The sequence below is a fragment of the Monomorium pharaonis genome, chromosome 6 (assembly GCF_013373865.1).
Source record: "Monomorium pharaonis isolate MP-MQ-018 chromosome 6, ASM1337386v2, whole genome shotgun sequence".
NCBI classification, from domain to species: domain Eukaryota; kingdom Metazoa; phylum Arthropoda; class Insecta; order Hymenoptera; family Formicidae; genus Monomorium; species Monomorium pharaonis.
In genome coordinates, this window is record NC_050472.1 from 12,689,321 (window position 1) to 12,705,696 (window position 16,376).

The 16,376-nt window shown below is 38.0% G+C and overlaps 1 protein-coding gene across 2 annotated transcripts in view; it reads right to left on the reverse strand.

The window, feature by feature from the left end:
• The window catches only part of LOC105836085 (acetyl-coenzyme A synthetase), a 63,755-nt gene that overhangs the window by 22,620 nt on the left and 24,759 nt on the right, over window positions 1-16,376 (reverse strand). For both annotated transcript variants that reach the window (XM_036287854.1, XM_036287853.1), the window contains 2 exons: window positions 13,969-14,164; window positions 6,657-7,039 (listed from right to left, as the gene is read on the reverse strand). In XM_036287854.1, coding sequence (XP_036143747.1) covers window positions 6,657-7,039; window positions 13,969-14,164 — 579 coding nt within the window. The remainder of the gene's footprint in view (window positions 1-6,656; window positions 7,040-13,968; window positions 14,165-16,376) is intronic.

The following is a 16,376-nucleotide window of genomic DNA, read 5'->3' on the forward strand; positions in this document are numbered from 1 at the left end:
AGCTTGTAAATATTGTACAGAATCAAATATATCTATCTATTTTACGCCACAAGTCGCGTTGTCTATTGTCTCGGACCTTTTCTTTCTATATCCCGGCGAGCTAATCCGCACGGAAATCAGGTCATTACAACATTATAACAAGTGCTTCTTATAACAAGTGCTCAAAGTGTCCACCATTAACTTCCAAACATTTAATTGCTGTATTTATGACACTTTCTGTGGCATGTTGAATGTGGTGTTGTTGTACATTATTAAATGCTATTTGTATTTGCTCCTCCAATTCGTTCTGCGTTTCTACGCGATTAATTTATAGCATTTGTAACCTGCATAATGTGCTGGACATCCATCATGCATAAAAATAATGTTGCGTCCAAATAACGGCATATTGTCGATAGCAGCAGGAGGCAAAATAATAAATTTGGCAACTTATCGCGCAAAAATTTCATGTAATTGAGACTGTTTATCCTTTCTGGTAAAAATCGGCAGTTTTGGTAGCCGCCTAAAGAATTCTATCAATAATTATTAGCACTCGAAGCTGTAAGCTGCGGAATAAAAAATTTCTTTAGTTAAAGATACAAATTCGAAAATTTTCCAAGTCCCGTCAAAATGGAAATACTTTTCGGTAACCGACAGTTCTATTGAAAATTTTGGTAGCCTTCCAAAGAATTTTATTGATAATTATTAGCATTAGAAACATTTTTCAATTTTTAATAACAAGGAGTCAACTTCACGCATTCTCCGTCACTGACTTTTTTCTCTTGTACCTCCGCGCTTATTGACTTATTACAATGATGAATTAAGCGAAACTATTTACCGGATCGAAAAATAGTATTAGACATTTCTTCTTAGATTTTTATTCTCTATCGCATGGTGCTAAGTAAATCCGATGCTTTTGTAACACCCTGTATAATTATAAACGCGACTAATAACACTGTTGAAAAATGTTCAATTTTGACCAAAATTCAATTTTGATCAAAATTGAACATTTTTCACCACAGTGTTATTAGTCGTGTTTATAATTATATAATGTTTATTTAATAAATTATAACGTATTAAGGAAATTCTGTCTTGGCTCGATATATTCACCTCTTTATTGCATTATTTTTGCTTAGCACTAACGAGCCCTTTATAATTGTTTGTACTATTGTTAAGTACTGGCCAAAGTTAAGGCCAGTATTAACGTAACGTAACGCGTTATGGAAGAGTTTGTGCAATGACTCAAACACTGTTCATATTTGGCCTGTTAAGAATTGTGGCGCCGCCTTGAGGATAATGGGCCGTACCAGTTTTATTCCTACCAAACTGAATATAGAGGCAGAGAAATGAATATAGAGGTTATTTGCGTTGTATCTCGCATTATTAACTTTAATAAGTAAATTTACTTATTCATATTTTACTTATTAGTAACTAATTAGACAATGAACAAAAATAAAAATAGACATAAGCAATGTTATAAATGCTATATAGTTGATTGTAAAAGTACGTCAAACGATGATTCGATTATTTTGCATACATTTCAAATATGACAATGAAAGAGAAATGGCTTAAATGGAGTAAAATAAGAAAAGAAAATATTAAAAAATCTTCCTGTGCAGCAAACGTTTCAAAGCAGACGTTTATATATAATAATAATTTAAGTGTTGTAGAATTTTAAAAGATACTTGTATATCAAAGTTATAATAACAAGTGTGTGATTTTCTTTAAAAAAAAAACACCAAATCTAAGAATACTTTTGATCAAATTTGACCTAAGTGATATTTTCTTATAACGAAAAAAATCACAAATGCAAGATAAAATTTTTGATTAAATTCAACATAAATAATATACATTCCTGAAATGGTATAACTTTGATTATTAAAGTAACAAATATTTTAAATAAAAAATTATTGTATTCACACACACAAATTAACGTTTCTGCAAAAAAATATGTAAATATTTTGCGCCCATTATAAGAATGAACATTACAAAACGAGAGTATTCAGCTTTTTCTCTACAAAAATAATGATCGTTACGCGCGCTGCCTAGTATACTCTTCGACCGCGAGTTAACTATCGGATTGGCGATATCGATCGGCGGCGGCAGTCAACTGTTGAAAACCGAGCAATGGGAGTAAAGTAAATCCGTTCGAACGGATCCCGGACCAGCCCCCAAATGTAACGCGCGCGCCCGCGGAAGGAAAGAAAACACTCTCTTTCAAACTCAAGAAATCAAGCGTTTTTATTGAAAAGATAACAAGCACTAGCTCGCAGTCACTTTACAACTATTTGTTAATTCTTGTTTACTCCCGTTGCCCGGATTTCAACAGCTGACCGCCGCCGCCGATCGATATCATCGATCCGACAACTGACTCGCGGTCGAAGAGTATACCAGGCAGCGCGCGTAACACTGCCCTCCCTCTTTAAGATTGTCGTCCTGACAATCAGGGAGGCGATCCGACGAGCTCTCCAGAGTTGGCTCCTTGGGAGCGATACATTTGCACGCGGTTCAAATGGACACGGTGCTTTTGGACATGATATTTTGCGCACTGTTCACTTGCACACCGTTTAGTTGCACACTATTCATTTGCACACCGTTCATTTCCATACCGTTCAGTTGGAGTGGATATAATTTGCCCACGGTCGAAGTGACCACACGTAAATTTGACCACGTCCAAAATGGCCACGTTCGGAATGGCCACATTCGACACGGCCACGTTCGGAATGGCCACGGGAAATATTGCACGGAGTTCAATTTGCCCACGTTCGAAACGACCACGTCCGAAACAGCCACGTTTGGAACGGCCACGTTCGAAATAGCCACGTTCGAAATGGCCACATTCGAAATGGTCACGTATGTTTTACTTGAGCATGCGCAGCAGTCATATTCTCATGCTTCTTAGTTACAAGCGCATGCTCTGTCTAGCACAAGCCATGCAAAAAATGCGTAAATATCAATTGAGAAATGGTCCAGCGAGAAACGATAATTCGACGTGGAATCGACATCGAAATGACGAAAAAAACACAAGGGCGTGCGCGCGCGCGTGTGTGTGTGTGTGTGTGGGTATCCGTTTCTTTGCGTGTCCAACTGAACAGTGTGCAAATGAACGGTGTCCAAAAGCATCGTGCCCAAATGAATATTCACGATATTTTTCTTTTGTGCATGCTTCTGAATGTATATGTGTATTTAGTATATAACTTAATTTATTAAGAAAGCGATTTCTAATACCTTAGTCTTTTATGTGTACGTATGTTTAAATGTCTCTCTCTTTCTCTTTCTCTCATGCGTGGGTGTATAATATTATACGTATTAATTTAATATATAAATTAGTTTGTAAGAAAGCGATTTTATACTAAAACAAATTATTCGGTTTAGCGGCACCAAATTTTTGTAGTAAAGTATTTATTTGGAATATTTGTAATTTATTTGTATTAAAATACTTATTTGCCAGCCCAATATTACGTCCTTGATTTCTTGCTAATATGCTTCCTGACAATTGTTTTTTACAGGCGCACAGCAACCTCGCATCGGCGCACACCAGCCAATTATAATTAAATACGAAAGGCTGATATTTAAAGTTTAATCTTGTATTTGAGATTTTCTGAAATTTATAATTAAATAACGGTAAACAAAAAGGGACTCGGCCCCAATGACCTTGACCTTGACACATGTTGTCTCCTGAGTGATTTTTAAGAGATTTTAGCCGGCGCTCATGATTCGTTAAAAAGTTATTAACAAAAAAATTTTATAAATACGATACATACGATCTCTGCTTTACTTAAAGTCGCAAACTCATGTGGTGCAGAAAACGCGTTGGGCGGGATACAAAGAAAGGGCTTCGCCCTCCCCCTACATCCTCGCGCTAATTTTTATACAGCGTGTGCTTGTGTGTATTTTTACGTGCTTTAAAATAAGAAAACCTATTAATTCATTATTATCCTATTCTAAACTTAATTATTATCCTATTCTAAATCCTATAAAGAAATATGGATAAATCTTAACAAAAAGAACCTAGTTTCAATAAATTATAAATTCATTATTAAAATAATGCATTTATGCATGCTTTAAAATAAGAAAGTCTATTAATTTATTATTATCCTAATCTTTTATGCAAAGTCGCAAACGCATATGGTGCAGAGAACGCATAGGCGGGGTGCAAGGGCAAGTCTTCGCCCTCCCCCTATATATCCCTGCATTAATTTTTATAAAGCATACATAAATTAATAAATTTTCTTATTCTAAAGCACACAAAAATGCGTGCTTTATAAAAATTAATTCGGGAATGTAGGGGAAGAGCGAAGTCCTCCCCTTGTACCCCGCCCACGCATTTTCTGCACCACATGGGTTTGCAACTATAAATAAAGCAGAGATATCATGTATCGTATTTATGAAACTTCTTTTGTTAATAATTTTAATAATGTTAATAACTCAGGAGGACAACATATGTTAACATGTCAAGTCACTGGGGGCTGGGTCCCCTTTTGTTAAGATTTACCCATATCAAAAGACACGGTGGTGTCTCGCGCCAAGTATACGCCATGCCTCTATTTACGCGAGACGTCATTTGCGAGATTCCGTAGATTACCGGATCTCAATATTCCGTAATACCGGAAATCTTTTTTTTCTTGTAGCCGTACCGCTACACGTCTTGTCAATCCCATTGTTCGTAATACTTTTATGTCGAAGTGTGCATGTAAATTTGTGTAATATACATATATATTTGTAATAAAATTCCAGAAAATTTAAGACTACGAAAATTTATTTCGACTGCGCTTCCTTGCTCCCTGCTCGAACCTTTTCTGATCCTGGCCAAACGGCGGTCGTATCCGTGCTCAAAAATAAGGTTGTTTTAACCTCTACTGTTATAGATAGAACGGTTATTTTCTTTAACTTTTTCTTTTTTAAATTATGAGTTATAGTTAAAAGCGAATCATTAATTTTTACTATAACTTTGATATGCAAATATCTTTCAGGATTCTACCACACTTACTTAGTATATAATAGTCTGCTTTTACATGTTTGGTGCACAGAAAGATTTTGTTTTTATTTTCTTGCTTATTTTACTCCATTCAAGCCATTTCTCTCTCACTGTCATATTTGAAGGAAATGTATGCAAAATAATCGAATCATCGTTTGACGTACGTTTACTGTCAACTGTATAGCATTTATAACACTGCTTATGTCTACTTTTATTTTTGCTCATTGTGTAAATAGTTTATTATTAAAGTTAATAACGCAAGATACAAAGCAAATAATCTCTATTGCCTCTGCCTCTGTATTCAGTTTGGATAAGAATGAAACTGTTATAGCTTATCATCTGCAAGGCAGCGCCACAAGTCTTAATCCTCCGTACACTTATTTTCACTAACACGGTCTGTACACTGACTCCTTTGTCCTGTCCCTTTTTTAAATGTTAAATACATGCAAAAAATCGAAAAAAATTCTTAATTACTTTTGAGTGACTACACTTTTAATTTCAATAGTTATTTTGGTCATTTATTAAAAATTTTTTTTACAATAACAATTTAAATTTCCCAAGATTGACAAGAAATGGAATTTTGTAGAAAAATTCATAATTTAATAACAAATTATTATTTAAAAAAATTCTTTTAAGGTTTTTTAGAATAAAGTATGACTTTTCAGAAAAAAATTGTTCTATATGTGTCGGTTGCAGAAAGTATAATTATTTGCATGATTGAAAATAGGTATTTTTCAGGTAATGAGAATATAATAAAATGATAATTTTTCACAAATCTTTTTTTATTATAAACAATTATAATGTATTATCATAAAAAAGCTATATATAATGTAAAATGATCAAAATTGAAGTAATAATAATATTAACTATGTTTTTGTGCGCAATCTAAACAGAAAATTGTGCGATGATCGTCGCAAATTAGCTCGCCACATACACCACATAAAACCATGTTTTTCTTTATTATCTGCGGACCGATATACAGAATATCTTTTTCGTTTGTTCATTTTTGTATTAGGATTAAAAGCTTGAGTAGAGTCATCGTCATTATTTAAAATTTCTCGAATTGTATAACGCAAATAGCTTCTTAATGTTTTTATTTCTAAACGACGTTGCAAATGTGGCTTTACTAAATTGAAAGCCAAGTCTTTCAAAAAGTCACGCCGATTTAAAAATAGATTTTTTGTCGCAAATAGTATAAAATGACGAATTTATGTCAGCATAATCAAGCATGGCATAGAATATACGCAAGAGCCAGCGATTAGACGTGTCCAAGAGGCCATTGTGATTAAATTGTCTTTATTGACTAAAAAAAGCAAATTATGCTTATAACTTAAGTAAAACATGATAAAAATAACAAAATAATTAAGAAAAATACAAAAATTAAGTATTTCTTACTGTCACGAAATACTAACACGGTCTGTACACTGGGTCTTTTTGGGAACACTTGAAAAGTTTACATTCTGCCGTTTTAACAATAAGTACCGGATCGAAGCGTCCTTTTGGGTATGAGTACCTACTATTACTAAGTTTTTTTAGGGAGGGGAGCCAAGCTTTGCCTATCACCACTTGTGTCTACACAAGTGAAAAATTTCGCTTGTTCCCTTTTGGGGTCAGTGTTCAGACGGAGGGTTAACAAATCGAATCGACTATATTTTTTTATTTAAATTGTGAGTACCAATTTTTTTTCATTTAGAACGCATACCTTGTATAAAGGATAAAAAGTGGATCCTCGGCAGACATCCAAGCTGGATAACAGCTCGGTTCCGCGTCCTCCATCTCGTCATGCCACCAAACATCTCGATCGTCATCCCAAGAAATGTTAGTCATATCCATGATCGCACCATTATTAGTGCCGTTTACTCCTTTCATTTTACCCTGAGGATTGCTAAGTCTTCTCAGATGTGCGACGACGATGCAACTCTCGATTCGATGATCATGCTTTTTTACTTTATCCGCAGCTTCGTCACAAATATTTTTTAACAGAAGTAATTTCTCACCTCGCCATACGCCATCCGCAGTAATAAGAACTTTGGCCTTGGAATCGAGGATCCGTTCCGCCAATGAATCAGATGAGTAGCCTGCGAACTACGATCGTATATATACACACATACACACACGCGCGTGTATATAAGTATATCGCGTGTGCGTGTGTGTGTGCGCGCGTGTGTGTACAGTTTCTTTAAAATTGGCAATCACAGTTATCCCATTCTTCAGAACAATGGCTGTGATTGGTCTTATAACGTCATTAATCGCTTTTGCAGCAATTAACTCAGGCCAGTTGGAAAGGCTAATACATTGTGACGTGACGCGTCCGGTCGCGCTCGTCACAAGGGCGTAAGTCCGACCGAGGGGGTCGGTTTGGAGCTCCTCCTCGTCGAGCCGAGGGGGACACGACTTTGTTTTACGATTGTTTTTTTTCTTTTTTTAGTTACCGTATTACCTTGTCAGAATAATTAGGGTAGTTAGCACTAAGGCGCCGAGTGAGGGCTTAATTTTATTGTACCACGAACGGAGGAGGAGCAGCCATCGGGGGAAAAGTATCGCGAGCAGTCGACAGTAGGCGAGGTGCCCCGCAAAGAGTTTCCCCGCCGAGCCGTGCGACGAGCCCGGCTGATTGTTACCGCCCTGAGCCGCAAGGATACCGTCGCCGTAGAGATATCGTGGCAGAAATATACCGCATGGCAACATGAGGGATTCCTGAGAGGAATCACGCCGAGGGCACGCCACCGGGCTGCAGACCGGGGGAGCGACCGTCAAACTGTCAACCGGCCGCCACGCAGATCGGTTCGGCCACGGCATGGTCAGCCGGGCCAACCAAAAATGGCAGAGCAATAGCACTCGCATCGGCGGAAGTCGTCACGCGCGGACCACGAGGCAATTGGAGAGGCGATGCGGCGCAGCATGGGATCAAGGCGTGCGGATCGACCGAAAATCGAAGCACGCGCATGCGCGGCGGCTTGAGCCGGCCGGCGCGGGACCGGGGCTCCTCACTGTTCGGCAAGCCGTGACTGCGTACACTTGGCAGAGGACGAGCCCCAGGATACCGATTGTTACCGCTATCAGCTACAGGGACCAGGATTCCGCTCACTGTTGTAAGGTCACCACTCGGCAGTCATCGATAAGTAAGGTTTGGAAAAGGCGGTCAACCCTCGTGCGGGACCGGATACCGGATACCGTTCCCACTGAGGACAACGGTCATCCGAATCCGATATTGTTAGTGATATTAGTGTGTAAAGTAACTCGAAGAAAGAGTAGAGTTTTGTGGCCGCACGAGGGCTCGGACCGACCGGCCCCGAATAATTGATCGCGTGAGTACGTCCCTCTCGGACTACGCCGGAGCCGACAGTCATAGGATATTAGAATCATTGTTACCGCGATTTGTTTCCGCCATTATTACTTTTGTCTTTGTTCGAGCGGAGAGCCTCGTCGGCCTCCCGCCGCGTATTATCAATTCTATAGTTTCCGCATTTCTTGTATCTATAATTCGTTTCCGTCTCCAGCAAAGTTATATTCGTGAATTAATTGTGAAGATTCATTGAGTAAAGCTCATTGTCGCCTTGTTACCGTTCTCACACTGTGAGTAAAGAAATATAATATAACTCGTTAATTGTTTACCACATTGAGTACCGAATCTGTATACGACCTGCCTCGATCCGACATCTCCACACCTTCCGTCTCAATAAGAACCACGCCACTCTACCGTCTCGAGAGTAAACGAGCTACCGGCACTTGTAGCGCTTTCTAGTTAGTTACCGTATTATCGTTGCTTATTGTGTGGCGCGAGAAGTCGCGCCTGGCGCCCAACAAAGTATTGGGAAGTTACCGTTCTTGCACGTTACCGCTATCGTATCGAGAGCAATCTCGATCGATATTTGGGGGATACCGTATACCAGATACCGCTATCGTGTCGAGAGCCATCTCGTCCGATATTTGGGGATACCGTCTACAAGTTACCGTTCTCGCTTCGAGAGCAATCTCGAGCGAGTGGGGGATACCGTATGCAAGCTACTGATACCGTATCGAGAGCATTCTCGAGAAATACTGAAGCTACCGTCTCGCCAACTATCGAATCTAACTAGAAGAGCGTTACTCGTTACCGCATATACAGAGATTCCCGTTTAATTGGGCGTAGCCCCCTCGGACCTGGCGTTCCCGAGGGAAAGCAACGTTGCAACATACCCAATTAGATAAGCCTGCTAAAATCACATATTGTAAAAGTTTTACAGCAAAGATTGTTTCAATTTTGACAACAATTTTATGATATGTAATTGTCTTTTGCTTTGTCTTCTAAAAGTTTCGAGCAAATTTACGACAAAAGTTTTCATCAAACGATGCTGTAAATAACAGAAAAAGACTTGTACATAAATATTACGTAGAGAAATCATAAGGTTTGTTCCGACACAATAAAATACAAAATTTACACAAATAACAAATCTTCCTACACGACATGACAATAAATTTATGGTAAGAATAGAAAAAAATCTTGTTAAACACAGAATAACGGCAAATTAGTAACAAAAACAAAGTAAAACTTGCCCAGCACACTTTTGCGGCAAAATTGCGACAAGGTGTGTCCGCAAACAGTTTAGTATATTTTATACCAATAACACATTATACCAATAACGCATATTTTATACCAATAACAAAGTTGCGTTATCAGGTTTTAACAAGGACCACTTCATTTCTTGGTAACTTTACTATTTACTTCTAGATGGCGCATTTCTTGTGAAAAAGATTCACCTACTGGGTAAATAAAAAGGGCTCGTCAAGATCAGAGAACCAAGTACGATTGCACCATTCACACATGATCAGTCCAATATTTTATTTTTGTCGATCTTAATTTTGACAAAATTTGTCCTGTTCTTGCCATAAATTTGCTTGTATATTGTGTATAGAAAGATTTGCCTTGTTTTTGCCACAATTTTGTTGTTATTCTTTACTAGCAAGTTTATCCTGTTACTTGCATAAAATATGCGTCATACTATTTACGACGGGTGGCACTCACTTGGATGATTCAAATGGACACGGTACATTTGCACACGGTAGTTTTGGACATAATATTTTGCACACTGTTCATTTGCACACCGTTAATTTGAACACGGTGCTTTTGGACACCGTTCATTTGCACACCGTTCAGTTGCACACCGCTCACTTGCACAGCGTTTAGTTGGACACGAAAAAAAACGGACAAAAACACACGTGCGCGCGCACGCGCACACACACACGAGAGGTATAAAAGAGATCTTCAATCTCCTCCCACACGCACCCTGTCGGTAGAGTGCTCTCGGCATAGTTATTTCTCACTGTGTCCAAGTGAACGGTGTGCAACTGAATGGTGTGCAAATGCACCGTGTCCATTCGAACCGTCTGCAAATGCAACGCTCCCTTTACGACAAGCCTTGCCAGTAAAAGCTAAGTTTAATGCGGACACCTTGTCGTAATTTTGCTGCAAAGGTTTGATCTAGTTTGCGGCAAACTTCATGCAAAGTTCGCATCATTTTGTCAGCTGGGTACATACATACACACACGCGCGCGCACATACATACATACGAGAAAAGGACTACACACGTGCGCACGCGCGCGCATGATATGTATTGTCCTTTTCTCGTGTATGTTCTCTTATTAAAGAACTCCTCACCCACTGGAATTTGAGTGACTATAATTTGCCCACGTTCGGAATGGCCATCGTTAAATATGAGCACGTTCACAATGGCCACGTTCGTTTTACTCGCGTTTGAAATGGACACATTCGAAATGGCCACGTTCGTTTTACTTACGTTCATAATGGACACGAGAAATACCGCATAAAGTTCGTTTTGATCACGTTCGAAAGAGTGAGTAATTACAGTTATAGTAAAAATAGTTACAGTTACAAGTAAATATAAAAAATAAGAATCTTACATTTTATGCTTTACTGACTGTAAATTATGTGCATAATTATATGCTTAATTATGTATTTTATTATTTTATGTACACTAAATAAGAATTTTATAAAGACAAAAAAAAATTAAATAATATGTTACTATTATCAGAATTTAATGAAATATAACTCTACATCAGCTGTCATACATTGATTTATACATTCTCTTCGTTACAAAATTTTAATAAAAATTTTTATTAATTTTTAATTAAAATTTGATATTCAAATATATCATTAAAATGATCTTTTTGTGACGTCATTATAGAATTATCGATGCTAAGCATGCCTTCCACAGATGCAGAATTTAAAATATCTGTGTTATAGTTAATAAAAAGTTTTTTAATTGAAATGTAATTTAGCATATTAATACTGCAATTATTCGATTTTAAGAATGGATATAATTCCTCTTGTGTAGACTCGACTTTTTCCGGTTGTTAATAAAAAATTTTAGCGTCCCTTTGTTCCTCCAAAAATTACTATTAAAATAACTATTAAAATGGTTACTTGGACACAGTACAATTGGACACAATGCAAATGGACACGTTGCAAATGGACACAAAATAATGTACACCGTACATTTCTACACCGTAACCGTGGCCACTCACACGCACACACACCCGGAAGTGCAAGAGGGGGCCTTTGGTCCCCCTCCCGTCCCCACCCCGTCGGTAGGAGTGCCCTAAACAAAAGAGTATAGAAATGTACGGTGTACAACTTTACGATGTAAAACTTTGCGGTGTACCAAATTCCTGTGTCCAAATAAACCGTGTCCATTTGAACCGTGTACATTAGTTTGTATCCATTTACAACGTGTCCATCTGCACTGTGTCCAATTGTACTGTGTCCAAGTGAGTCACTCCCGTGAAGGCCACTTTACCCGAAGCAGTTAGGCTCGTATTTTAGCCAGACATCGAAACGCGGCTTTGGAAATCATTTGTCTCAAAGACGGGACGGTGGTAACTGAGAACGATGTTTGATTCACTTGTTGGTATCTAATTGTCCGGGCTTCCGCGGAGATGCAGGGCGAGATATACAGCAAAGAACAATGGGCTTATACGGGATATGAAAGAATAATTGGTCTCTAGCGGCTAAAATCGTTAGGCCCAATAGGATCAAATAAGCCGTAAGAGCTTTCAAATACTTTAAATCGGCCGGATCGGTTCTTTCCGGCTCTTCTACAGAAGAAACAGATTATCAATCCGCTCACATGGACTTTGAGGACTTATTTGGCGCTGGGCTATACGCTTGCAGACAGGCGAGAATTGTATTCATCCTTAAAGTGGTCAAGGTCGGTTACAATTCTGTCAAGGATTTTGTCAGACTCCGTTATTGCGATGGGGCAAAACAGAAGGCCGGTGATTCGTCGAACCGGGCATCAAGGAACCTGTTCCTTAGGATGGAGATGTCTGGTTTACAGATAACTCCGGAACGAAGCCGGTCTTTACTGTCACCGTAATGGGACAAAGATAATCGTTCTGCTTGGCAAATATGCTACGGTTTTCCAAGCGAAAGCTATTATTAGATGTGCCCAGAATCTATTAGAATCCGTTAGGATAGAAAGGCGCATCAAAATCTACTCGTACAGTCAAATGGTAAGGAAATAAACCAGCACTTAAAGTAGTTATACTGGAGAAAGGAAACAGAGATAAAATGCAGACAGGTCAGAGCCCTGTTAGAGGAGTATTCTGATGAGCGTTTGGCTAGAAACGTAAAATCTTTGAGTAGACAAGACGCCAAACTCGCAATGTAGCCACTGATAGGCCATGGTGACCTTAATTACCACTTGCACAAGCTGAGTTGTAGTTGCTCGATTGCAGGTTTTGTGAAGAAAAGGCGGAAACTAATCTTTATATTCTTGGGTGCTATCCAGTGCTGGTCGGACCAAGGAAACTCCTGTTGGGATCAGGTGTTCTAGAACCGAATCAGAACCGAGGCAGTTGCCTGTAAAGGATTTACTCCATTGTTTGAAGAAAGCGAGGCTCTCTTAAAGGCAACTAATAAGCAGGGAGGCATAATTTAGACTTTGTCTGCGTGCTAGTGGTAGGGCCTCGTATGAGGACCATGAGAATCATCTCTCGCTTTATTATTATTATTATTAAATTTAATTTATAGACTAACATTAACATGTGTACTTTAATTCTGGAAAAAGATCTCCAAATCTATAAAAAAATACATACATTAAAAAAAAATTAATTTGTTCAGCTTGATTAAATTTTTTCAATTCAAATAATTATGTATGTCAGACAAATATATAAATATTCTGATAACGCATTTAAAAGTCTAATCTTTTTTTATGCGGTTTTTTATTATTTTGCCTGTTTAAAGATAAAATGTTTTTATTCAAATCGCACAAAACATTTTTTTCACTCATTTTTTTTCCTAAATAATAAAAACATAGTGACAACTAATGTCCTAATTTTTCAAAAAAAAAGAGCAATACATTTTTTTAAATTAAAGCATTTAAATACTACTTAGATTGCACATTTTTATTTTATTTTCCATTACCTCTTTGTGCCTGTACATCAATTATTTAAGGTTTTCTTTAAATCACGTATTTAAATGAAAAATGAATAGAAATAAATTTTTAACGCTTATAACAATCTTAAAATTGTTAGAGCTGGGCCTTTTTTAAATCTCGCACTGTAAGATGCCAAATCGCCCAAATCTCTGAATTCAAGTCTTATGCTCAATGTGTCCGCACATAATTAAAATCACCAAAATTACATATTTTAAACATATCTATACAAAATTTTTAAGAAAGTTTAGTGATTAGGATTAATAACAGGAATTAATAACAGAACAGATTACGAACAGATTGTTATTCTTCAAATACATCAAATTCCATATAAAATCTAAAACTTTAAATGCCTTGTTCTCTGAATTGATACGCTGTTTTAATAAATAATTTAAGAAAATTATAAGAATATTTATGGAAACTATTTCAGCAAAATTTGAGTCAATTTCATGAAGAAGAGAAGAACGGCCTTATAGACCCTCCTTTTTTAGTTGAGAATCAAATTCCATTGAATGCGGTGTCCTTTACCCATTACCTGTTATACGTATGTTGTTTATATCATTATCAGCATTTACTTACTACTACGCTGTGAACTGCTCCTATCCTCGTACAAGCCAGCATGGCGATCGGTAGTTCCAAGATCATTGGCATATAAATCACTACCTTATCTCCCATGGAAACACTTTTCGATTTGAGAATATTCGCAAATCTGCATGTCTCCTCCAGTAACTTTCTATATGTCAGTCGTGAGTAATCTTCCGGATCGTTTCCTTCCCTGATAACACAATGGAGAGTAAAATTTATCAGTGAGTAAATTAATTCATATAATGAACTTATTCAATTCGAAACAAAAAGAGTATGAGCATTATAATTTACAGTCTTGCAACAAATCGCGCAATGCTAAAAAAATAAGAATGTATGAACATTCACACTGTAAATATTAAAGAATTAAATTTAACCACTAATTAAACAAGTTTTAGTGATATATATGTTACGTCCAGCCTTGTAGGATTTAATTCTTTTATTTGAGAGAAGGATATTTCAGGAAGAATGGTTAAGGCAGGGAAGGACGTAACGAGACTTACCATTCCCGAAGGCACGCAAGAGAGAGGGTAGGTGCCTCGGGTCGTACTGTTTGTGACTCGAAAATGCAGGTCAACGTGCCAATAAGGCCCGCTATAACCCGTTTCAAGTCGTACGTCCAAGTACGTCGGTCCAAATTTTGAGTCAACGAATTGAATCGCTTTAACTCGGGATCGGACCTGGTGCTATCCTTGTTCGGAATGAAGGGAGGTCGTTGAAATTAAATGCACAAATGAATTACTTAAATCTAACAAACATTTATTTTAACATTATATTTACAAAGCTGTAGTCGTTGTATCTTTGACATGAGTTTAAATTTAAAAGTAAGAGTATACATATGTGTATATATATATATATATATATATATATATATATATGTATATTACATTAGAGTTGCTGTTTGTTTAATTAAAAAAGAAAGTGATTCGGAGAGAAATGGAACAGATGATTCTTGTCATGTTTTTGAACTTATCTATTACTTTTTATTGTTATTGTGTGAGCTCCTCTAGAATAACGGTAGATGGGGGGAAGAAGTTATTTAAAAAATCGGTAGGAACGGCGAAAGGATCATAGTAATGGGGAATGAAGACTGGGATGGGATCTGAGAGAGCAAGTGCGGGAAGGATATCTAATAGAATTTCCGGATTTATTGCGTCCGGGTTAATTGCGAAATTGCGAATTTTGTAATGAGGGGTCTATTTTTAACGGAAATTGTTCTAAAAGCTCAATTAACGATGTTTGAGTTCCGTCGTAGTGATAAAAGCGGGGCCGGGGTGAGACTCGATCTAATTCGTCTACTATTTCTATGGATGGTGCAGGAGAAGGTGGAGATGGAATGTTTTCAGGTTCTGAGGAACTAATCGGAGAATAAATAGGAGAGGGCGGAGGAGACGGAATATTTTGAGGATCACGCAGGAGTTCTTCAAGGTTATGGGATGTTGACTGGATATCCTGAGGATCACTCGAGGGTTCCTCAGGGTTGTGGTGTAATGACGGGATATCCTGAGGATCGCACGAAGGTTCCTCAGTGTTGTGGTGTAATGACGGGAATTCTAGAGGATCACACAGGGGTTCCTCAAGTTGGTAAGGTGCTGACGGAGTTCCCAAGGAATCCAGGTATTCTGAATAGGCAGCGTCAAGTGTTTCGCGAGCCCGCCTAATTTTTTCGGCTCTCCTACGCCGGGACCGTCTTACATTCCAGCGATTTCTCTTGTGGAAAAACTGATTTTCCACTGCAATACATACGTATATTCTAATTGTGTTCAACGAAAGGAAACTACCCAAAAGTAAAAGTTGAATGGTTGAGACTTACTACTTGTTGAGACGGTTCTGGTTGAGGGTGAAATTCCTGGCTTCAGGATTTACGGACGGCTCTCTGCTGGCTGCAGCAAGTCAGGCTCAAGGCTGGAGAGTAGTAAGCCCAAGTGCACTCACTTCACCTTCCGTTCGATAATGTTCGGAATTGAAATGGTCAACACTGAATGTTTTGGCACTGAATGTTCAGCGGAACTCGAAACTGCAAATACAGCACAAACTCCGACCCGTAGGTATAATTTGAATTTTTTGACTTGTAGCGCACACTGGTTTTCCGGTAAAGGTGAAAGCAGAAGAGCTGCTCGCGGTCTTTGGGATCGCGATTATATAGGAAGTTTTCCGAAAGGAAGGGTTAGGATGTAGGCGGTTTCATTTTTGGATTGGTAGGCCCTTCCAAAGCCACCAAATTTGGAGCTTGTCTATTGAAAAATTCATTTAGGTTACTTGTTGCTTAGATGACCAATCGCTGGCTCATCTTTCCTGGTCTCCACCCGAATTACTTTTGAGTACAGAGGTGGGAGGTTTACAATTTTCATTTTCTTATCTAAGGGACAGGCGACAAAAAAAAAGGAATTTATTGTTATATTTGT